The sequence below is a fragment of the Lycorma delicatula genome, chromosome 2 (genome assembly GCF_047948215.1).
Source record: "Lycorma delicatula isolate Av1 chromosome 2, ASM4794821v1, whole genome shotgun sequence".
Lineage (NCBI taxonomy): Eukaryota > Metazoa > Arthropoda > Insecta > Hemiptera > Fulgoridae > Lycorma > Lycorma delicatula.
The window spans coordinates 197,829,515-197,853,239 of record NC_134456.1 but is presented as its reverse complement, the minus strand read 5'-3'; the positions used below and the strand labels follow the sequence as shown (position 1 = coordinate 197,853,239).

Below are 23,725 nucleotides of genomic sequence, written 5' to 3'. Positions count from 1 at the left end.
TTAACTATAACCAGTTAGTTATGTAGCATTTTAATATATTAAATTGTAGCATTTTAATATATTAAATTAAAATTTAATTATATTAATTTTAAATAAAGCCAGTGGCTCCTTACTGCTCCCACTGCTTTATTATTACAAAGTAATGATAAATATTTAAAACATCAGCTAAAAATCTATTCCATTTACTCCCCCCTTGTTTTTTCTTTCCTTTCCTACCATAGGTAAAATGCATGCTCAAAACCTATTTCCAGCCCATCCAGACATTCTACTGGATGGATTAGGCTGATATTTTTTTATTCTGCTCAAAATGGCCTGCAGCTGAGGTGTACAGTTCATAATATAGACCGTTTTACAGTTCATAATGTAGTAGTTAAAGCTACTACTGGCAAGGAATTGAGGGGGTTGTGTAGCGACCGGACATGCTACGATGGCAGGATCTTCTCCCTGGGTGGGGGGAATCGAGTTCATAATGTAGCCCTGTTAAAGCCTATCAGAGCTAAGAACAGGGGAGGTGGTGATCGTAAGTTCATAATATAGCACGGGTGGTTTAGTGGGAAAAAGCCCATCTGAGTTCATAATAAAATTAGTTTGGATCCCATCAGGGCTAAAGTAATCTTAGAAAAGGATAAACAATCATATTAGTTACATTTAAAATTTCTTCATTTATTGTAAAAATTTTATTGGGTAGAAATTTATTATTTCTTTGTAAAAGAAAAGAATTAATATAAGCAGACATAATGTTAGTTGTTTAACCTGAACCAAAGTGTTCAGAAAAGAGTTACTTTTTCAGAGAAACCTTTAAAGATTTTATTGTTGTAATACAAATAGTAAGGAAAACGTTTTCGGTTTATTGACAATTATCCAAAAAGCTTTAATATTTTGTTTGCAAAATTTTTAATGCACAAGCACTTAATTTTTTAAATTTCATACAATTTAAATTTTGGATTTGCTTCCATAAATAATGCAGATTTGTTTATTCTAAATTTTACAATTAAATTTCTGGAACATGTAAAAGGTAAGTAGTTATTAAAGCATTTTTATAGGAATGTAAATTAATAGTATTATTTAAAAAATTAAAATTTTCTTCAATATTAACAAGTAACAAATTTCATTTTTGTTAATTCATTAATATTATTGCATAATTAATGTTATAATAACTAATTATAAAGGAATCCCTGTAATTATTTTATATTAATAATATTCAGTTTCATTTTTAAATTAAAAATTTTGGCTTAATGATTTTTAGCCATATCAAGTAAAGTTACATTTTATTCATTGATTGTATATATGATCATGAGATACTGTTGCAAGTGATGATCAACGTCAGATACTGTTGCAAGTTGCATATCGGGTCATTTCATTGACAAACAAAACGCCAGATATAGACTCAAATACATTTTAGATAATAAGTTTAATTTAAACTCAAAGGTTAAATCAATTGTAAAGGATATTTATCGGACAGACAAGGAAGGATTTAATGTTATATTAATGTCGACAAACAATATCTGTGACATTACTACGAACTTTGAATCTTATTTGTCCGCTAAACATAATGTATATATTTGATAATCTGTAAATAAATTGTGATTTGTGTTTTTTCTTGGTAATAATAAAAACAATTATTTATCTCAAGTATTATAAGATAGTAAATTTATCACATGGTATTTCTGATAAATACCATGTGATAAATTTACTATCTTATAATACTTGAGATATCAGCATTGAAGTTAAAGTAATATGAAGAGGAAGACCTAGCTTGCATTGTGCACTTGAGTAAATAAGTTTATTCCCAGATTTAATTCCACAGCATGTACTTGAAAGATAATTAAGCCAATCCACACGACAGTAAATATTACTGTTTGTTTTAGTAAATATTGCTAAATAAACCATAAGCCATTTAGAATAAAGAGGATGAGAGCATTCTTTACAAGATTATTTAATTTTAGACTTTTGTAAGCTAATGTAATGTATTATAAAGCAATAAGTTGTAGAAAAAAAATTCTGTAGCATAATATCAAAAAATCAATATAATTATTTGTCGGTGATGATTATACAGCAGTTGTACAAGAGTACAACTTAATGCAGTGTTTTTATATTCTGATATTGATGTATAACATTATCCAGTTACTAGAGTTCAATCCAGAGCCATCCAATCCAAAATTTGGTATTTTAATAAAAATCTTCAGTCACACGTACCGTGTGCAACCAGTGAAGCTCTTGTGAAGTTGAAGTCTGAACTTATTCCACACTCAGTAGATTTGGTAACTTGTGTTTTTTACATGTTTCTACTATTAAAGATGGAGATAAGAGTGGGTATTCATGTCATCACAGATGATAACCTGAAGGACACAATGAGGTCATGGATTCAGAAAAGACCTCCATCAAATTTAATTGATGGAATGAGGAAAATTGTTCACTACTGGTAGAAATGTGTAGCTAATAATGGTAACTAGAAAAATAAACTTTTTAGTAAATAGAATGTATTTTTAACATATTTGTTTCATTTGAAATCACTTTTCATCTTTGAAATGTGAGCGACTGCATTACATTTCAGCTACTGGTCATGACTACATTATTCTATTTTTTATTTAATTCATGTCTTAAACCCTACACATTCATTTATGATTTTTTATTTATAAATATTAAATTCATTGTCAATCACTGACAAGTGATCAACATTAAAATAGCCTTATATTATGTTAATGTGTGTTTGGAGAGGGAAATTTTTTTTCAAGGATATTTATTCTTTCTAAAATGTATTTAACATTGGAGATATTTCTGACATTTCAACATTCATACTCTCAGAATATTTTTGTTTTAAGTTTCAGGTCTAGATTTTTATTGAAAGAAAAACAGTTCATTGTATTCTCATTTACTGATTTTATTGTCAAAGAATTTTGAAAATTAGATGATAAAATGTGTGAGGAGGTTCCATTCAAATTAGAAAAAAGAAGACTAGGAAATTCTTAATAGAAGAAAAATTTGGTTAGTATATATTTTGAGACACCCATGAACTATTCCATAGTATATTGAGACATAGTGCTTAGTTAACTTTAGTGGAAGAAAGTATAAAAAGTAAAACATGTAGTGTGATGACAACATTCAGAATATAAAGCAAATAATGAATTATGTATAACATAGCATATATTAGATTTTAAGAATTAGCATAGAATTGAAAGTCATAAAAAAAGTAAAGTAATAAGTGAAGATCAATAAATAAAAGTGTTAAATGAAGATAAATAAACTAATAAATGAATTGAAGTAATAGTTTTCTGATGTAAGAAAATGACCTTGGAATACTGAAGTGGGATTTTTTTTCAGTATATAAATACATTGTTAGAAAAGAAGTAGCAAGGTTTCTGAATTTGAAGTAGATATATCACATTAATGTGTTAGTCATATTAAATTTATATTTTTTGTTAGTTGTTAGTGGTATATTTAATAGACATGGAACAATATCATTATAGTATGTACTCAAAAGTAAGTAAAAAGAGATATTTATCATGAATTATTTTAATAACACAATTTGATGCTTTGATGTGCAATTCATAAGTTTATATTAAATAAAAAAACTGTACTTGTATCTCTACAGGAAGTGTTTTAATTACAGAACACAATGAGATAAATTTTATGCTAATGTTGACTTTTCCAAAGTTCTATATAACTATTTTTAACTGTAATTTTGGCATCATTCCATTATTTTAATGTAATAATAATTTTATGCTGGAATGAATAATACTGGTGAATGTTAAAATATTTTTTCAGTCTTAATTTTATGAAAGTTAGATCATGCAGGATTTAGAAATAATAAGATTCTATATTTTTTGCAATTAGATTTTTTGTAAACTGGGGAGCAACTGAATAACATACATAAATTTACTCTATCCTCTAAAAGCAATTTTCGCTTGTTCAAATATGTTCTACCGATTATCAACCACTAGGTTGATAAAGTTTTTGGCCTGATACAGGAATTGCACAAGTATCACAAAATGAATTTGAATCATAGAGATCGGATTATATGCATATGCATATTAAGCCCATTCTCTCCGGTTATTGCGTATTTTCCTTAAAATTTAGTGATGAAGCATATTTTCGGTAGGGCACCTTGTTAATAAATAAAATCTTACATTGCAGCCGGCCAAATCTATTTGCTGCATGGCTCTTAGAACGCACTTAGCAGCCATGGAACAGTACATCTGACTGTTTATGTTTACAAAAATAACAAAATATTAAATAGTTGTTAATTATCAAATTTATCGATATGTTATTCAACTACTTACTAATTGTATGCTGATTTTGAAATTAAAAACTAAAAATTACTTTTTTTTATTATTTAAATTTGCATATTTTGACACTTTTCATGCATATTTCAAGTTTTTTATGTTTCATATAATCCGGTCTCTAGTGATATATGTCAACTATGATCCTTTAAATTATGTGTTGCCAAGTTTCAGTCGCGTTTGTTTAGTTTGCTTGTTTATGGTGATTGAGTATAAAGCAAGCAAGGTTTGATTATTCTGAAAAAATGTATAGAATTGAAGTTCAAGCTATTATAAATCACTTTGTTTGTAAAGGTTTAACGCCTAAAGATATACAAAATTTCAAATCCACTTTAAAGGATTCTTCCAATTCTTTTTGAAGAAAAAAGTGAGGTGCTGATTAAACATAGTCATACATCCATTCAAGATAAACAGTTGGGTCAATCGAAATTGTCTCCAAAATCCACAATGCCATATTGAATGATTGCACACTGAAGGTACACAACCTTGCTGACAATACAAACACCTCGATAATATGCCACCACTAAATTTTACATGATATTTTTGGTATGAAAAAGATTTTTGCTCATTGGGTGCCATATTTGTTATGTGGACCAAATATACAGTTGACTGAACACTCCTCAAAGATATTTAGAGTTTCTACCACATTTTATAACAATATTTGTAACACAAATTCTCCATTATATGCCAGAGATCAAAAATGCCACCTCTGGCCAAAAGAAAGTGTTATTTTATCACAATAATGCACCTGCAAGCTCTTCTCGGGTTGTTGCACTTCAAATGACCTACCTACGCTTTGAAGTGCTTCCAAATGCACCAAGCCAAATTTGCCTCCTAGCAATTACTTCCTCTTCCATAGAGGAAGAAATGGCCTGCTGGATGTAGATTCACTTCAAATGATGACTTCAAAGCTGAGACAATGCCACAATTTGTGGAGCTGGACAAATCACATTACACTGAAGGTAGTAAAAAGTTGGAATGTTGTTGGTCTTGATGTATTGAATCGCAAGGTGCCTGAAGTCAAAAAAATGTTTTCAGGAAAGTCAGAAAAGTTTTTTCATTGTCATTTTGAGAAATCTCCAAACAGCCCCTGTAAATAGATCCGATACTGAATGCAAAAATGGAAGAATTCAGTAAATGAACTATTCAAGGTCAATTCGGTCTATTCCAAACAGATATAAAAGAGATAATAGTTACTGGAATGAAAAGAATACTATAGGGGAAGAGTTTACTATAGGAGTGTAGTATAGTAATACTATAGGAGTTTTAAGTCGGCGGGGGGGTGAAGTTGATCATCTACTTGTGGTGCCCCCTGCGTAATCTTAATGATCAACACAAGGTTCACCTTTAACACACTGATTACATTAAGATGGTTTCAAAAAACTTTCCACAAACCAGTTCTTTTAAGAGCTCTGACTCTAGCCTTTGTATCCTTTATTGGAATGCAGGAGGCCTTAACAAACTAAATTTTTAGAATCAAATGAAACATATACTATTTAGATGTTGATTTATTCTTTGTCGTCGAAGCAGAAACTATAGAAACTGCTGAGTTTTATCAGTCAAACGGTTATGCCATTACAACTATGAAAAGATCTTGACATATCACTTCTGGTGTATTCATTGGAGTTAAAAAAATGTAACAAAGAAGCTCTGAGTGTTTCATGAAATGGAAGATGATGAGAAGCTTGAAGCCGTTCAGGTTGAGGTATGGAAAATGGACAACACTCTAGTGTGACTGTACAACCCTCCTGGTAGCGTCTCCTCTTTTGAAGCAGTTGAAACATCAATCCAGGCAAACAGCTTTCTTGTTGGAGATTTCAGCATTCCTTCACCAAGATGGGGCTATTCGAGACTCACCATGCCTGGGAAGACTGGAGAAAATGATTGATAGTAACCAATTAGTGGTTTTGGAAACATCCCCAACTTTCTTTTCATTCTCAGGTCAAATGTCAAGTCCAGATCTAGTTGTCACCTACCTTCATATTTCTCGCAAAACAAAAGTTAAATTTCTTGATGATGCCGGTGAATGCAGCCGTAGAGCCATTCTCATCACTTCACTTACAGACAAGACATGTTGCATCTGCCCTGCTCTGTGATGGAATTTCAAGAAGGCAAGAAGGATTGGGATAAGTTCAAAATGTGGGCGGATGCGGCTCTCTCTGAGGCACTTCTGTCTGAATCCCCTGAAAAAACTATCAACACAAGTAATGAAGCTTACTAGACTGTGCCCAACAGTGTGTACCCCATGAACAGGTGAGAAACTTCAAACTTATATGGAACTCCACATTATCCTACCTGAAGAAAAGGCAAGACAACAGCCGTAAGAACCAAAGTGCCTGAAGACCTCAGGTCACTTAGGAAACACCAAGTTGAGCTTCACACTGAAATCAAAAAAGCCTGGTGCTCTGCTTTCAGGGTTTTTATTGCTACATTGGATTTCAGGAAGAATGGTACCCAAGCTAACAAATTTATCTCTTGGCTTAACAATGACAACCCTCCAATGCTGCAGCAACTCTTGCAGTGTGCCAATCAATCTTTTGCCGATCCAATAGATATAGCCAATATCTTACGTAAGTACTATATGGATTTGAGCCGTGTTCATGGAGATAATGCCATCATTAGGACACTGTCCAAGTGCCCATTGACCTCGTGCTTGACAAGAGGTCAGAAGCTGTCTGGTGCTCCCTTCACTATTGCTAAGCTGGAGAGTGCTCTATTGCAGACTAAATAAAAGAATCTGCAGGAATTGATGGTATTTTACCTAAGCTTTTAATCCACATTTGTGATGCTGCCAAGAAAACAGTTCTAGCCGCCATAAATTTGACTTGGAAAAAGCACATGCCTCAGCAATGTAGAAAGGCCAAAATCGTTCCTATACTGAAAGAAGTTAATGAGGTGCAGAGTTATATTGTTGGTCAGTACTTTCTGTAAAGTGGCAGAAATGATATTGCAAACTTTCTAAATCAATTGGTTGAAGCACGAAATCTCATTCACAATGCTCAGGTGGGATTGTGCGAGCACGGTAGCACAATGGACCAGGTAACCAATTTTATGCAACATGTTAAAGACAGATTCCACAGGAAAATATCAACATTGACAGTACTGGTGGACCTGTAGGCTGCTTATGACACCATCTGGAGGCTCATGCTCATACATAAACTTGGCAGACAGGGAATCTCTGGAAACCTAGGTGGGTAAAGCCATTCCTATCCCAAAGATAGGGTAAGGGATAGATGGGTAAGGTATTCCAACTGCACATTGGGATTTTGCATTCAATAGCAAGGACTAGCCAAGGGAGCTGTCTTGAGCTATTGGCTATTTAATATCTTGATAAATGATATCCTGGATGCAATAAGAAGTGGTGTCTGGTGTTCAGGCACTCCTTTATGCAGACGACCTACTTTTCTGGGGAACCAGTGGATCCATCTTTTCACTCAAGGTCTGTTTAAACAAGGCTCTGATAAAACTAGAACAATGGGCAAAGCAAAACGCAATGACAGTGAATGCATAAAAAACCACCTTTCAACTTTTCTCTCTGTCAACAAAAATACCACAGATTCACCTCCAGTACAGTGGAATAGTGGAGGAAAGCAATATATCCAAATATTTAGGGGTTCAACTGGACAGACATTTAATGTAGAGGCCCCATGTGGACCACTGTGTGAAAAAGGTGGTAAAAAGAACTCGCCTATTAAGAAGACCGACAGCCACAGTGTGGGATGCAAATCAGGATGCCTACAATTCGTACATAAGACCTGTGCTGTTATATGGGAGTGAACTGATAGTCACAGCTTGTGCAAAGCAAGCTTGACCTTGTACAAAATACAGCCTTAAGGGTAATCACAGGTGCTGCTAAGTCCACCCTATTACAGCCATGGAAGCGCAGACTCAGATTGAGCCCCTACAATTATACCGAGAAAGGGTGGCATTGAGATTCTGGGAGCATTTTATCCGAGTCTATAAGCATCAGTGGACCAACTACCAGCAAGCTACTTTTAGGCTGAGGACGGCTTCACTCAGTGCATATGAAAAACTTATAAGGAAATATGATATTCCACCCGTGGACACTGCATCTCAGTGCACGAGCTGGGACTTCTTCAACCACTTACCTCGAGCTTGCTACAAACTCAAGAACCATTCGACACTAAAACACACCTCCACACAACACGAATTGAAGCAGCTAGCCCTACAAACCATTCATGAGGAATTTTCAGAGGACGAATGGATTCACATCTACACTGATGGATCGTCAATTTCAGACAGTGGAGAAACTGGAACTGGGTACTACTGCCGTCATTTTCAGGGACATATAGTTGTATGTGCCCCTCAGTAACTATGATGGCAAAGTTGAAGCAGTGCACACCGCTGTGGCCGAACTGGAAAAGCTAGCTTCTCCTTTGAAAGTAGTGTTTTTGGTTGACTCCCAAGCTGCTATACATAATATATTGCGCAACACCCAAACAGACTGCCAGAGGACGGTTGAATATAGAAGATTGAAAAGCCTGGGAAATTGCAGGTGGACACTGATGTTTCAGTGGATACCCAGACATGTTAACTTACATAGAAATGAGAAAGCCGATAAACTGGCTAAGTTAGGAATGACTCTACCCCAACCTAGTTGCCCTGCGTCCTTGCATTCATCCAGGACAGTGGTCGACGCGGCGGTCAACAATGCCTCTCCAAGACGGCTCCTGGTAGGAGGTGGGAGACCTTGGTCACTGATGGCCCTATCAACACCAGCCTCCCATGTGCAGTCAGTGAAGTTGCTTTTTGACTAAAAACTGGCCATGACTATTTTGCCTTTCACCTTCGCCTCATACATGTGCTGCCAACTCCCAAGTGTCCGCTGTTTGGTTGCGGGACAATAGATGCTGATCACCTGAGAGATTATCTGGCCCTGGACCACACCCAGTGGATGAAAGCCTGGAGTTCATAGAAACCAGTCTTTATTGGTCAGCGTGTCGCCAAATGGCTTAACATATGCACATTCAACTAAAATTTTTTACTTCAGTCAGTTCAGCATACCACCAAACATATTGTGGTTTTATTGAACAGATAACATGTGGTAGTAAATAAAAAACACACCACATTAACAACACAGATACTGATTTAGTAGTTAAAGTAGCTATTAGACAAATTTTTTCATTTGCAGGATTTCAATGCTAGGAGTATAATTTTTAAAATGTCCCAACTTTTGTTTTTCTGTTTAGCCTCTGAAATCACCGTAAGGCATTACTTCAGAGGATGAATGAGGATGATATGTATGAATGTAAATGAAGTGTAGTCTTGTACAGTCTCAGGTCGACCATTCCTGAGATGTGTGGTTAATTGAAACCCAACCACCAAAAACACCAGAATCCACAATCTAGTATTCAAATCTGAATAAAAGTAACTGCTTCTACTGGGATTTGAAGCGTATAACTCTTCAATTCAAAATCAGCTGAATTTGTGATTCAAGCACTAGTTTGTTGTATTAAAGTTATGCAATGCTGAAATGGCACTATTGAAAAAATGATAAAAAAAAACAATCTTATATTGTAATTTTTTTATAATTCCTTCAGGCTTTCTTCAGTTAAATTTATAGTTAAACTTATAGCAATAATGCAGAAAATTAACAAGGTTTAATTTGGTTTAATGCTATTACTTGCTTGAAGTGATTCGTATGATTTAGCTCCTTTTTACCTGTTTAATTCACTAATTAAGCTAACCTTCTTCTGTATTGGAAAATGGTGTGTATGTAACCAATTATATTCTAAAGTTAATAGCTCCTCAATGCTGCCCCATTGTTGGGATCCAAATAACAATGTGACTTATAATCTATTGATATCATAAACTACACATATACATTCTCATTACATGCATTACATACATTCAAATCATGAAAGCGACACAAGGTATCTGGCGGTTTTTGGAGTATTGTATGTACTGAATAATTTTATGAATTTTTAATTTGTTTTACAAAAATTCAAAAGCATTTTTAAAAATTATATATTGTAACAACAGCAACTGTTAGAGAAACTTTCTGTTAGAGAAAATTTTCTGATGTCATATATGTATGATCTGAATGTCTGTTTTTTGAAACTTAGGTGTGTAATTGGATTAGGTTAGAGCTAATATTTAAGGAAAATGCTTTTAAATAATTATTTAAAAAAAATAGAATTTCTTAATTTGAATCATAAATAAATTGTTAGTCTCTGATTCTCTTTTTTATCATTATTTGTATAAGTGTGTTTTTCATTTTCAGAAGGCTGTGGATCCTGTTGCTCATGTTACAATAAAGCAGATTATGGATTGCCAAGATGATTCTTTAAAAATAGGAAATACTGAAATTAGTTGCGTAAGTGTAAACTGAATAAAAATAAAATTGATAATACTGTTCTTTTTATTAACATAAATGGATAAAATGGGTAAAATACACAAGAAGTAACATTTACATGTTTGATAACAATATTATATTATATGTTTTGTTTTGTTTTCTTCTTCCTAAGTTATTTATTATTATGGTAAAATACATTTTGTACTCATACATATGTAGACTATAGACATACTATAGATCTGAGTTGAACTTGTCATTTATTTATGTATATTTTTTTATCAGTAGTGTGAATTGCATCATTACAGTATTCATTATACACTATATGGTTTATCTTCCGTTTTTATCAGACATTCATTCATTCATGATTGGGAATGAATAAATGCCTGAATAAAATTATCATTCATTTTGTTTGTTTTTATTTTATCAGGATTTAAAATTTAATTGATTTTAAATGAGAAATTTATGTCATGTATATTTTTAATACAACTTTACTCAGATAAAATGGTATTTTTTAGTTATATATTTAATTTGTTAAAAATAGCAAAAATTTCAATCATTCTGTCTGTTGAGTGTGTCATTAAACGGGTTGGTCTAGTGGTAAGTAAACTCGTTATTGTAATCAGCTGATTTTGAAGTTAAAGTTCTCAGGTCCAGATCCTAATGAAGGTAGTAGTTACTTTTATTCGGATTTGAAAACTAGATTGTGGACACCGGTTTTCTTTGGTGGTTGGATTTCAATTAACCAGACATCTCAGGAGCAGTCAACCTGAGTTTGTTCAAGACTACAAATTTACCACTACAGTTACATTACACTGATAAGTTGCTAATGACTTTAATTGTTGATGGGACTATAAATAAAAGTATTAAAAAAAAATTAACTATTATGGCAAGCTCTTTTAAATAATATTTCATGGCATAATCATATTTTTTTATTAAGAATTATTGGAAAATTGACTGGCCTTAATGAGCAATGAGTCAAAGGAGTTTTTGGTTTTAATTTCTGCATAATGTTGATCAAGGATAAACCTGTTTAAATATGTACTTTTTGTTTGTTATTTCATTAAAATATTAATGATAATTTTTAATATTTCAAGTTAGTCTTAGAATGAATGTTGAGGATCTTACTATGCCTGAGACAGTTGAACATTATCATGAAGTCGGGCTTTGTGAAAGTAGCATAGGGGTTTGACTTATTAGCATATTTTACAAAATTTTGTTTTTCTGGTTGAAATCAGGATTTTGATGAAATCAAGTGTATATAGTTTTAGAACAATGAATGAGTCTTTGGCTCTGGCCTTTTTTTACTTTCTCATTCATAAGTGTAAAGAAGAAAAATTGTAATTACAAATATTATTTTGATGAATCTTGATATTTTGCTGGACCCGTAAACTACAGAATATGATTTATAAATAGTGTTTTATTTATGTTTTTTTTCTACTTAAGTTTGGGCTGCTAAATTAAACCCTAGCAAATTAAACCTTTGTTTTGGCATTTGGGCAGCTGTTTAATTAGACAAAGACATTAATCTATCACGTTCAGACATTACAACGAACGGTTATAATAGAGATGTGTTCAAAAGGGAAGTTTATTCTACATACCTAATGGTGTAAAATGGTGCGTGCTAGCAAACAAGCAGCTACCTATTTTGTTGTCACACTACCATTGTTAGCCATTGAGTTACTATAGCTGGAGTAAACGTCTAATGACTGTGTATCAGATTTTTAACATAGTGAATATGATAATTTTAAATGCTTCAGTAAGCATACAATTCTTAACAGGGAAGTTAAGATAATTCTTAACCTGAATGCAGTGCTACAAGTGGTACGCTCATTTTTAAAACTAGCAGAACATCAGCCAATGAAAATCACAAACCTTGTCAATCTTTCACATCAATAGATGGCGATTATTTCAAAGATGTTTATGTTATGATTCATGAAGATAGCTGTTTAACTGTCTTCTGTTGTAGACATCAGTATAGGATCATACCATGTCATTTTAAGAGAAAAGCTGCACACAAACTGCATTGGCATAAAATTTATACTTGTTTTTGTTGACTAATGATTAGAAAGAAAACTGAATTAATATCAGCAAAGAACTGCTTGTCTGTTTTAATGTTGATGAAAACTTCATGAAAAACATATTAATGGAAGATGAGTTAATAGCAATGAGATTGAAATCAAGGTGCAATGGATGGGGGGAAAGGAATTGCTCAGATAAAAAAAAGCTCAGTTGAGTCTGTCAAACATCAGTGTGCTATTAATTTTTTTTTTTTTTTGATTGGAAAAATGTTATTCATTATGGATCCATTCCAAATGATCAGACAGTAAATAAGAACCATCTAGAAGAACTTTATGAACGGAAAGAGGCCTGAGCTGTGAAAAACTTACATGCCATTTCATACATCACTCCTTATGTGTAATTATTATCAGAAAAAACAAACAGACAACTATCCTACTCTCTGGACTAGAGCCATGTAGAATTTTCTCTTTTTCTAAGTTTAATTCAACCTTGAAAGGATGATGACTTTTCAAATCACAAAGAAGTTTAAGGAAAATATGATAAGGGAGCTGCTTGTCTTCCTGAAAAACATGTTAAGGAAACATTCCAAAAATGGAAGAAATTTGAGGGTGGTGTTTTGCAAAAAAGAAAATTTAATGAAAACTTCATGAAAAACAAAATAATGGTAGATAAGACATGAGTTAATAGAGCAGTGAGGTTGAAACCAAGGTGTAATAAATGAGGGAAAAGAATTGCAAAAATGTTCATTGAAAAAATAGTTTTTTTAACATACACTAATCTGGAGGTAAGTACTTGTAGGATCATTTTTTTTTTAATTATTAATACTCCAATACCATAGTGCAATTTTATTCATTAGTGATATGGTTTTATTCATACCGTAGTGAATATCATTTAGATTTTGTTTGATATTTTATAGGTATGTATTGTTGGGATTGTCAGAAATGTCAATGAATTAGAAAAGAAAATAGTTTATTCAGTGGAAGATAACACAGGTGAAATAGAAGTAATTCAATGGCTCAATGAAGATGAAGTAAGTTTTAAAACCTGCCACATTTGCTTGTATAAGACTCATGACTGAAAATACAATTTTAATATTTTTGAAAAAAATTCACATAAATGTTTTTGTTAATGCTAGTTTATCTTGCTTACAGTAAAAATGAAGACTGTATTTAAATACTACATTTTTATTAATACAATAGATTTTATTGACTGATAGCGTTTATGTGAGTATATCTGTGTAAAAGTTTAAATTTGTAACACACAGAAACCTTGTTAAATAGAGTGATACAAAATATTTTATGGAAATCTGAAACTAAATGTTTTATGAAAAAACATGAACCTACTGCAGCAACATCATACGATCATTAAATGTAATTAAAAATGTAATATATCTGAAGAAGGATGTTTTACCTGTTTTTCACCTTCATCAGAAGAGGTAAATGATTTCATGGATTTCAGAAGGGATATCTTCAGAGTAATTTCATGGACTAGGATGGCAGATGCTATCCACTGTAAAGAAAAATGCTTTAAAAGACTTTTGAAAGCTCGATTTCTATTTCAAAAAACTCGATTACATATTCCACCAAGAATACAAACTTGCTCTTTTTTACCTTCTAAACAGTTTTTTTTTTACATCATCTGTTAGATATACCCCGAAACTGTTCATTATTAACATGTTTTTTCAGTTCCAAAAGAGCACTGGGAGATGTTCACATAAACATTTTATTCATTAAATACTAGCAAAATTGTTCATCAATTCTTTTGTTGACAACTAACAAGTTTCACCAGTTAGTAATCCCTCATCCTTGGAAGTGTTTTTCTTGTAAATATAATAAATGGCAGAAATTGTATAAAATAATGGCATACACTTCTTTTCATCTCCCTATAATGACTAGGATGAAAAGAAATTTGTGGCTATTATAGGGAGATATCCAGCACTTAAAAGAACAAACAAGAACGAAGGAAGAATGGTGAGGTTACTCTAACAATTAAAATTGAATATAATTTCCACAAATTTCAAAGCAAAACCAAGCAAGAAAAACCTGGATATCCCCAATTCCAATGTTGGGTGAAATTCATCTGGACCATGTAGCAGTACCCACTGCGTTGGTCTAGTCGTGAACATGTTTTCCCAAATCAGCTGATTTGGAAGTTGAGAGTTCCAGCGTTCAAGTCCTAGTAACGACAGTTACTTTTATACGGATTTGAATACTATATCATGGATGCCAATGTTATTTGGTGGCTGGGCTTCAATTAACCACACATCTCAGGAATGGTCAAACTGCGACTGTACAAGACTACACTTCATTTACACTCATACATGTCATCCTCATTTATCCTCTATAGTAATACCTGAACGGTAATTTCCAGAGGCTAAACAGAAATAAGAAAGGACCATGTGGCCGTATCTAGATGACATTGTAAGAAATCCAAAACTTCAAAGTTTAAAAACGATAAACGTGACATCAGATTATCTTTTATATTTCTGATCAAAATGAACTTCATACCAACAAGAGAACGCAGGACTAAAACCAAAATCCTGAAAATAAACTTAGAGCTGATACTAAACTTAGAAATTGTACTAAAAGAAACACAACAAAAATTTCAGCCAAAATTGAAGGAGCCATGATTTGGGAATAAACAACAAAAATTTCATCCAAAATTGAAGGAGCCATGATTTGGGAATAAACAACAAAGAGTATTGTGGAAATGGCCAAGAAACTCCTCACAACATTGCAATAAAACATGCTTACCGGAATGGAGAGTGAAGTGCTTAGTGGAATGAAACGTGGAAAAAAAGAATCGCTTACGATCCTGAAAAGAAAAAGGAGAGAATTATTTAGGAATCAGGTTACAGTAATGGAAGGTGAGTTTAAACAAAATAAATCAAGACACTTCTATAAAGCTTTTAAATCAAATATCAAATCATATTCAGTTAGTTTATGCTTTAGGAGGAGAAATGGTTTAGCATCAATAATAAGGAAAATTGTAAAATACTTACCAGTGGTGGCTGGCGTATAGGCACTGTGGAACTACAGAACCCCCTATTTCCACTTGATATTATCAATAACATTTAATATAATCAGTCCTTTTTTCTTTAATTCTTTCTTTGAACTTGTATAATATATAATCCTTAAGCTTAATGTCAGTAGCCATCCCCCAGTTTATGAAAAAGATACAAAAATCTTTGTATGGAACTGTTTGCTTCACAGTTCTAGGGCGTGGTGTTTGACTGTTGTGGAAGGAATATGAAAGCGGTTTAGTTGTTTTTCAGTAGTAATCAGATGGCAGAAAGCAAGGGCTCTTTGATTGCCAAATCTGCCCAAAAACATGCTGGAAGGGTGAAAAAGAAAGTACTTAGTAAAAACTAATTATGTATTTGTTTCTGTGTACATAGAAATTTAAATCAAGCTCCACTGGACTATAGTGTTTTTAAGTGGACATTTTATTAACTAATCTAATAATACCAAAAAATATTATTTGTATAGAAATGTTATAATTTATTCAGTTAAACTGAATATGGTTTTTTAAGCACAATGTGATTAAAAATCGTGTACCATATTCTTGAATGTGATCGTGTAGAAATAGATTATTATCCTGCTTCTGGCTATTCTATTTGATTCATTTTTTTCAGTTCTTTTATTTTACTGAAAACTTTAAGTTTTTTACAGAAAACTTTTTTCTAGAGCAGCAACTCAACTAATTTTAGCTACGAGCTGCCACTGTTTAATGCCTTAGATTAACAAAATTGGCAAAACTGTTTTAAGATTATAAAGAAAATTAAACTTGTGTTTCAATTCACATGTGGTGATGTTAGAAACTCACAATAGAGTAATATTTGAAATTCTGTATTTGAAAGTGGTTAGATTGAGCAGCTTTCCGTACTCATAGTAGTGAGTTTTAAGGTTTGAAAACAGTAAGAGTTTAAATCTTCTCAATTTTTTGAGGTTTGAATACATTTATTTAACATGAACATTTTCCTTCATGAGAACTAAAAGAAAACTAAAACTACTGAAATATTAAACATCCAAAACAAACAAATTATGAACTGCAACCTTAAGATTAGAAGTAGTATGTAGTAGATCTCAAAAATTAAAACGATACAAAGTAAGAGAAATACTGTCCAAACCACATATAATACAGCACTTCTTTTGGATCACTGAAATAAATAATACTGATTTGTCTATAAAACTCTATTAGATGATTTATTATACTTCTATAGTTTCTCATACTAATTTGTTTTCGAGTAATTTGTAATTGTACATTATTGTGATATTTCATTTACAGGGTGCTGGTGAAAAAGTTTTTAAAGATAAATATTACAAAGTATTTGGTAAAATGGGAATGCAGAATGACAAAAAAGTTATTTTAACATTTTCTATTAAACCTGTGACTGATTTAAAGATAATAACAGTTCATAAATTGGAAGTTGTTTATACAGTTCTTAAATTAAAACAATTACAACAAAAAGTAAGTATATCAGTATTTTATTTTATGTTCTCCCATTAGTAAAGGTTTTGTTTAACACTACTGTTAACGATATTGAATATTAAAATGAGGCTATATGTTTCAGCCAGTGTTAACATTCTATTACAAACTGCTAAGAATTATAATTCTTAAACATTTTTTTGTGTTTGCAGTTTTGAGAGTATCAGATAAGTGAAAGATATCTGATTCTGGATGATAATTCAAAAATATATTTTTTACATTTCTCCCATAGGTTCTTTTATTCTGGTGCATGGTTCCTCTTATACAAGATATTTTATGCAGATTCCATTCTCTATTGTTTTAACTTTCATCATTTCCTTTTCCATCCATTTCTTGAACACATTTTCATTGAAAGTTCAGCCACTTTGTTATTAGCTGTTTGCTCCCTCCTTGACAGTATTTATTTTGGATGTTATATTTTCTAAAACCTAGTTTAACCAATGTTTACATTATACTTTTTGTTATATTTTCAATTCTTCTATCTTGTCATTTGTTATTTTAATCTACCTACTTTGATTCAACCCACAATCCTTAAAATGGTCATTTCACTGAAGTACTTTTATTATCAGCAGCTTGGTGTACCTCTACTCCATATGCAGTGCTCATTTTACAACCGCAATTCAATTGCATTAATGTCCATGATATCTTCTAGTTTGAATTCAGCTCACTTCCATTTTTACTATATTTTTTTTAGACTGCCCTAAATTTATAAAAAAACTCATTTTGAACTTTTCACTGCCATCTTCCTCTTCAAAATACATATAATCAGGTTTTTTATTTTTCCTTCCTTTTCTATGAAATTTGACCTGAAGTATTGTTTATTTTATTTTTGGTATTTGGCCAATGGTCTGTTTCGTTATTTATTTTGCCACTTGATAGAAAAAAACTTTCTGTATTTTTTTTCACCTTTTATGAAACCACAATAAAGAAATTTATTTTTGCCATTATCAAGTCTTTCTTTTTTTACTTATTTAGATAGTACAATTACTGAACATATATACTGTTTTTTTTTTTAGTTTTTTTATTTGGCAATTACTATTAGTGATTATTTTCTGTTTTACTAGTCTTTTTTTTTATATTTGCGTGCAAATATTTTTTTTGCACTATTATTCATAATTTAAGTGAAAGAAAATATGATAATAATCTACCTTGAGTTAACTTGCAGTTACAACAAATTTCATTGTAAAATTTTGCTGCACCATTTGTAAGTTAAAATTTCTTGCGTATTTTTTTTTGCAGCAAAACACTTATTTTAGAAATCAAATATAAAATAATAAGAAAGAATTACTCAAGATAAAAAAAACTACTGAATTTTGTACTGGAATTGATAAAAAATATCAGTCATCTAATTTACTAACTTCTGCTTGGAATTTTAACCTTTTACAGTTAGTTAGTCATCAGTACATATATAACATTATTAAACTTGTAAATCTATATGTAAATTCATTTTATCTGTAATTAATGTTATGTAACATTATTAAAATTAAGTAAGTTTATATGTAACATCATGTAATTAGTGCATATTGAGTCCTTGGAGACTGGTCTGACCACAGAGCATGACTTACTTATATAGTAGTATAGAGCCGTACAGAGCCAAATATTCGTCTCACGATCTCTATATAACTGGATAGAGGATCCCATGTACTGCAATTGGTAAAAATTAGCACCACCAAATGAGTGGCTAGAACTAAATAAAATGATACGGTGCATGCGCAGAGGTAAGTGTAAGAGTAGGGATAAAATCACGTTTTAAACCGATGCAGTAGAAGTGATATTCTATTTTGAACACTGAACTCTATATAAATTTTCTAGAACTGTCGTAAACTTATGCTTGTGTTGTGAAAATGACTGTTCTTTTCGTTATCTGACTTGAATAAAATAAACATTCCTACCATCATGATTATAGTTGTGCAAGTGTACAATGGTTTTATGTAGTTCCCAGACACTCATTCTGCAACGCTGGAGTATGCTTCAATATTGAAGACTTAATTGTATTTTACACTATAAGGATCCTCTATCCAGTTATGTAGAGATCAGTGATTTGTCAAGAGCTATGTGAATCTGACTGTAGCCAAGTACAGTCGAATGAAGCTATCCGAAAGATCTTTAAATTTTAAAAGACCTATTTTAAATGAAAATTAATGTTTCTCATTAATAGTGAATTTTAAATAACATGAATGAAACCTGAGTCTACACAGTGTCATTGCAAGGGTATAAAGTTACAAATAACAAATGCCATTTGTAAGTTGTTGCATTGAATTCAAGCTGGGAGATCGTAGAACTACAACATTTGTTTTTCGAAGTAATTTTATTATTTAAGTTTTTTAAAACAGTGTTTTACCTACAATCAGTCACAAAATTATAATACAATCTTGTCTGGACTGAGTTTTGTTTTAGCATATTTAATGTCGTAGTTGTTTCAAAATGGAAGTGAACTGCATCCATTTTATTCTGCAGTAATTATTTAATGAAATATCTGTTGTTTAATTGACTATTGTGTTTATTCCATTTCATGCCTGTTTTAGTTTTATTGATTAAATGATAATTTTTGTTCCTTTTTTTAGACTGAACAGAATTCAATGAATGAAAGCTCACCAGATCAAATGGAGTTAGAAAATGTGGCTTGTAATCCACAACTTTGAGTGTTTAGAGCTATTAGGTTTTTTGTGGTTATAATAATGCTAATGTGTATTGTTTTAATTATCTAATTTTCAGAAAACTAATAAAAAGGTTTTCAACCTTTCAATCTGTACTGTTCTGAAATAAAAATTCATTTTTCAATAAAGTAGCTTTTTGTATAAAATTAAAGGTGATTGCAGTTAACAAAATTGGTTTATTTAATTTAAAATTATATAATGCTGCATATTAAGTCAGCATATGAGGAGCATAAGCATATTCTATATTACATGTACTTGATTGAATATGTATTGCTAATAATTTGAGTAAATAACTAATTTCTCAAGAATATTCTACAGGTCACACAATTAAAGTACTAATTGTGTACTCATTATATATAAACTTTTTAGAAAGTCTATACAGTTAGACATAGTTGCATATTCTGTTTTTAGTAGTACTTTCTTTTTTTAATAAAGTTGCAAGTTTTATTTTAAAGATGTTATTCATATGTGCTATCACACATAAATTGCAGTTTCAGATTTATTATAATTCACTATTGTGACTTTCTTAATCTTGAAAGATCTGCTTGGTTTGAGGATATTATGTTCTGATCGGTTCAGATTTATTATTTTCTGTTTAACTATTGATTCATTTCTATAAGTGCCCTCCATACTGTTTGTATGTATGATCTATAAAAATTTGTTGTGCCGTGGTTGGTCAAAATTATTTAAATTTATTATTGGTTTGAATCAGTCATGATTTTTATATTTCGTCATGATTTTGTACGCTATGTCATATAATGTAATTGCTGCATATCTAGTAACCTCTGATTGCTTAAAAAAATGAAATGTTATAAAGAATTGAAATACTGTAAAATAGAATGTTTTTCCTTTTTTTTATTATTAGAAGTATTGCTCTGATCAATGTATATTTATTGCCTAATGGAAAAAAAATGGAATGTTGCATATATTGTAATATTTAGTTATCGTAATATCTGAATATATTAAAATTACTGACTGATTAATTACTGCATTCTCAATAAACGAACAGCTACTACTGCAAGTTAAATTCAGATAGCAGTATCTGTTTACTATGAAAGAAGTTAATACTTATATCAAGAATGTTGTGAACTTTTATGTATATTACAATGTTATTTTTTTTATATTTCATCTACATTCTATGTAAGTTCATTGTTAGGCTTATGAAATAAATAAACATACATACTTCACAAATATATATCTTCCACAAAGTAGAATATATATTTGTTTTCTATAAAGTAGAATAATAAAAGTTAAAAAATTGTTTTAATAATCTATTTATCATAACAAAGACTAACTTGCCTTTACTAAGGAAATATAGGTTATTATAAATCTTCTTTTCAACTTTTTTAGTATTTTAGATTCAGAAAATCATTAAATGTAAAAAAATGCAAAAAAAAGGTGGGTGAATTCTGATCGTGTGTATGTTTAGGCATCTACTTAGGTTAATAATGTGAAATTGGCCAAACAAAGATTTTAAAATTTGACTTTGGGAATTCTGTACATGGGACAAGGCTTTGATCCTATTAAAGTCGATTCCACTAAGTACTAATCAGTTATAATTTCATAAAGATTTCAGACAAAAAATAATCTTACAAATAATTGCTCTTTTTTTCTGAGTGTACTAAAAAGGTGCTTCCTGTTCTAGAAAGATGAAATCTTCCAGTCTTCAAGCCCTGTACTCAATGTTTGCAAGATACCTTCCAAGACTTCAGCAGCATCCCACAAAATGGTTTTTTGCCAAAATTCTAAATTTAAGCATATTTTTGCTTATGTTTGAATATATTTTTATTTTGGAATGATTTTTTTTTGTCTTCAGTCATTTGACTGGTTTGATGCAGCTCTCCAAGATTGCTGCCTATCTAGTGCTAGTAATTTCATTTCGGTATACCCCCTACATCCTACATACCTAAAAATTTGTTTTATATTCCAAACGTTGTCTGCCTGCACAATTTTCCCCTTCTACCTGTCCCTCCAATATTAAAGCGACTATTCGAGGACTTATGTGGCCTATAAATCTATCTCTTCTTTTAACTATATTTTTCCAAATGCTTGATCTTCATTGATTTGCCACAACACCTCTTTATTTGCCACTTTATCTGATTTTTAACATTCTCCTATAGCACCATATTTCAAAAGCTTCTATAATCTTATCTTCTCCAAATCTCAGTTACTCCAATCATCCAAGTTTCACTTCCATATAAAGCTATGCTCAAAACATATACTTTAAAAATCTTTTTCTGATGTTAAATTAATTTTTGATGTAAACAAATTATATTTCTGACTGAAGGCTTGTTTCACCTGTGCTATTTGGCATTTTGTATTGCTCCTGCTTCGTTCATCTTTAGTAATTCTACTTCACAAATAACAAAATTCTTCTACCTCCATAATCTTTTCTCTTCCTATTTTTACATTCAGTGGTCCATCTTCATTATTTCTACTACATTTCATTACTTCCAATTTGTTCTTATTTTCATGCGATAGTTCTTGCGTAGGACTTCATCTATGCCGTTCATTGTTGCTTCTAAATCTTTTTTACTCAGCTAGAATTACTATATCATCAGCAAATTGTAGCATCTTTGTCTTTTCACGTTGTAGTGTTACTCCAGATCTAAATTGTTCTTTAACATCATTAACTGCTAGTTCTATGTAAAGATTAAAAGATAATGGGGATAGGTAACATCCTTGTTAGATTCCCTTTCTTATTACAGCTTCTTTCTTATGTTCTTTAATTATTACTGTTGCTGTTTGGTTCCTGTAAATGTTAGGACTCATTCTTCTATCTCTGTATTTGAACCCTAATTTTTTTAAAATGCTGAACATTTTATCCAGTCTATGTTATCAAATGCTTTTTCTAGGTCTATAAATGCCAAGTATGTTGGTTTGCCTTTCTTTAATCTTCCTTCTATTATTAATCTTAGCCCTAAAATTGCTTCCCTTGTCCCTATACTTTTCCTGAAACCAAACTGGTATTTTCCTAACACTTCTTCTACTCTCCTCTCAATTCTTCTGTACAGTTGGAATAATATAAGAAGTTATCTGATAAAAATGTTTTGGGAATTAGAAAGATAGTAGACTTGTAAAATAAAATAAAATAAAAATTGTTGTAAAAGAACTGCATTTATAAATGAAGTTTTTTTTAACAATTAATCTCAGCTCTTTTAAACAAATCAGATGTTTTCTTCAACTGTCTACCAGTGAAAAATTATATCTTTAAATTGTACATAAAAGATGCAAATATTATTCCCCATTCTATAATTGAATAACTTACTAGCATAGAATGTAGTTTATAATATTCACAAAACTATCTGTCACCTTATGGCTATACATTTATAACATTTTGTAGATCTATGAACCAAGGTTTACATATAAGATATCAAGAGTACCTGATGGCAGACAAAACATTATAAGAAAAAGCTCTGGCTTATGGGAAGATGAATGTTTAATTCAAACTTGTGCAAATTCACATGATGTCAGCAAACATAAGTGTGAACATTTATGAACAAATACTCTGTTACGTAGCATCATTCATATTTTTCACATTACTTTTATAATGAAAAGCTATTTATAATAAATTGTAGTTTTAAAACGATCTTAAAATGTTCAGATATTTTTAATCATGTATCCGTTAGCAATTGATTTTAAATGTAAAACTGTAAATTAATTTGCATTAACTTAAATTTAATAAAACCTGAAGCTTTCACGTTTTCCTTTTTTTTGTAATGTACATTTTCTTATTGTATTTCAAAAATAATACAGCTTAAATCTTTTCTAAATGTTTAGTTTGGAAGGAATTCTCACAAAGTTTAGTACTACTATAAATAATATGGCGACATACACATTCAAGTTGTACAGATAAACCTTTTTATTTTTAAGCCAGTTGGAAAATATTAAAAAATGAAATATACTATGACAATACTTTTCACCTCAGTTTTAACTGTAGAATCTGAAACAGTACATATTTTTTC

At 31.2% G+C, this 23,725-nt stretch overlaps 1 protein-coding gene across 3 annotated transcripts; it reads left to right on the top strand.

Moving 5' to 3' along the window:
• The first annotated feature begins 3,347 nt into the window (after positions 1-3,347).
• On the top strand, positions 3,348-23,403 carry LOC142320346 (replication protein A 32 kDa subunit-like). Of its 3 annotated transcripts, none has more exons than XM_075358050.1 (5): positions 3,348-3,480; positions 10,525-10,617; positions 13,532-13,645; positions 16,903-17,085; positions 23,104-23,403. In XM_075358050.1, exons 1-5 carry the CDS (start codon positions 3,448-3,450, stop codon positions 23,257-23,259), a joined length of 579 nt encoding a protein of 192 aa, XP_075214165.1. In that variant the 5' UTR covers positions 3,348-3,447; the 3' UTR covers positions 23,260-23,403. The 3 variants fall into 3 exon arrangements, with proteins under 3 accessions (XP_075214165.1, XP_075214167.1, XP_075214166.1); XM_075358052.1 differs by lacking the exon at positions 23,104-23,403 and adding an exon at positions 19,668-19,931; XM_075358051.1 differs by lacking the exons at positions 3,348-3,480; positions 10,525-10,617 and adding an exon at positions 11,094-11,193.
• Positions 23,404-23,725: the final 322 nt, after the last annotated feature.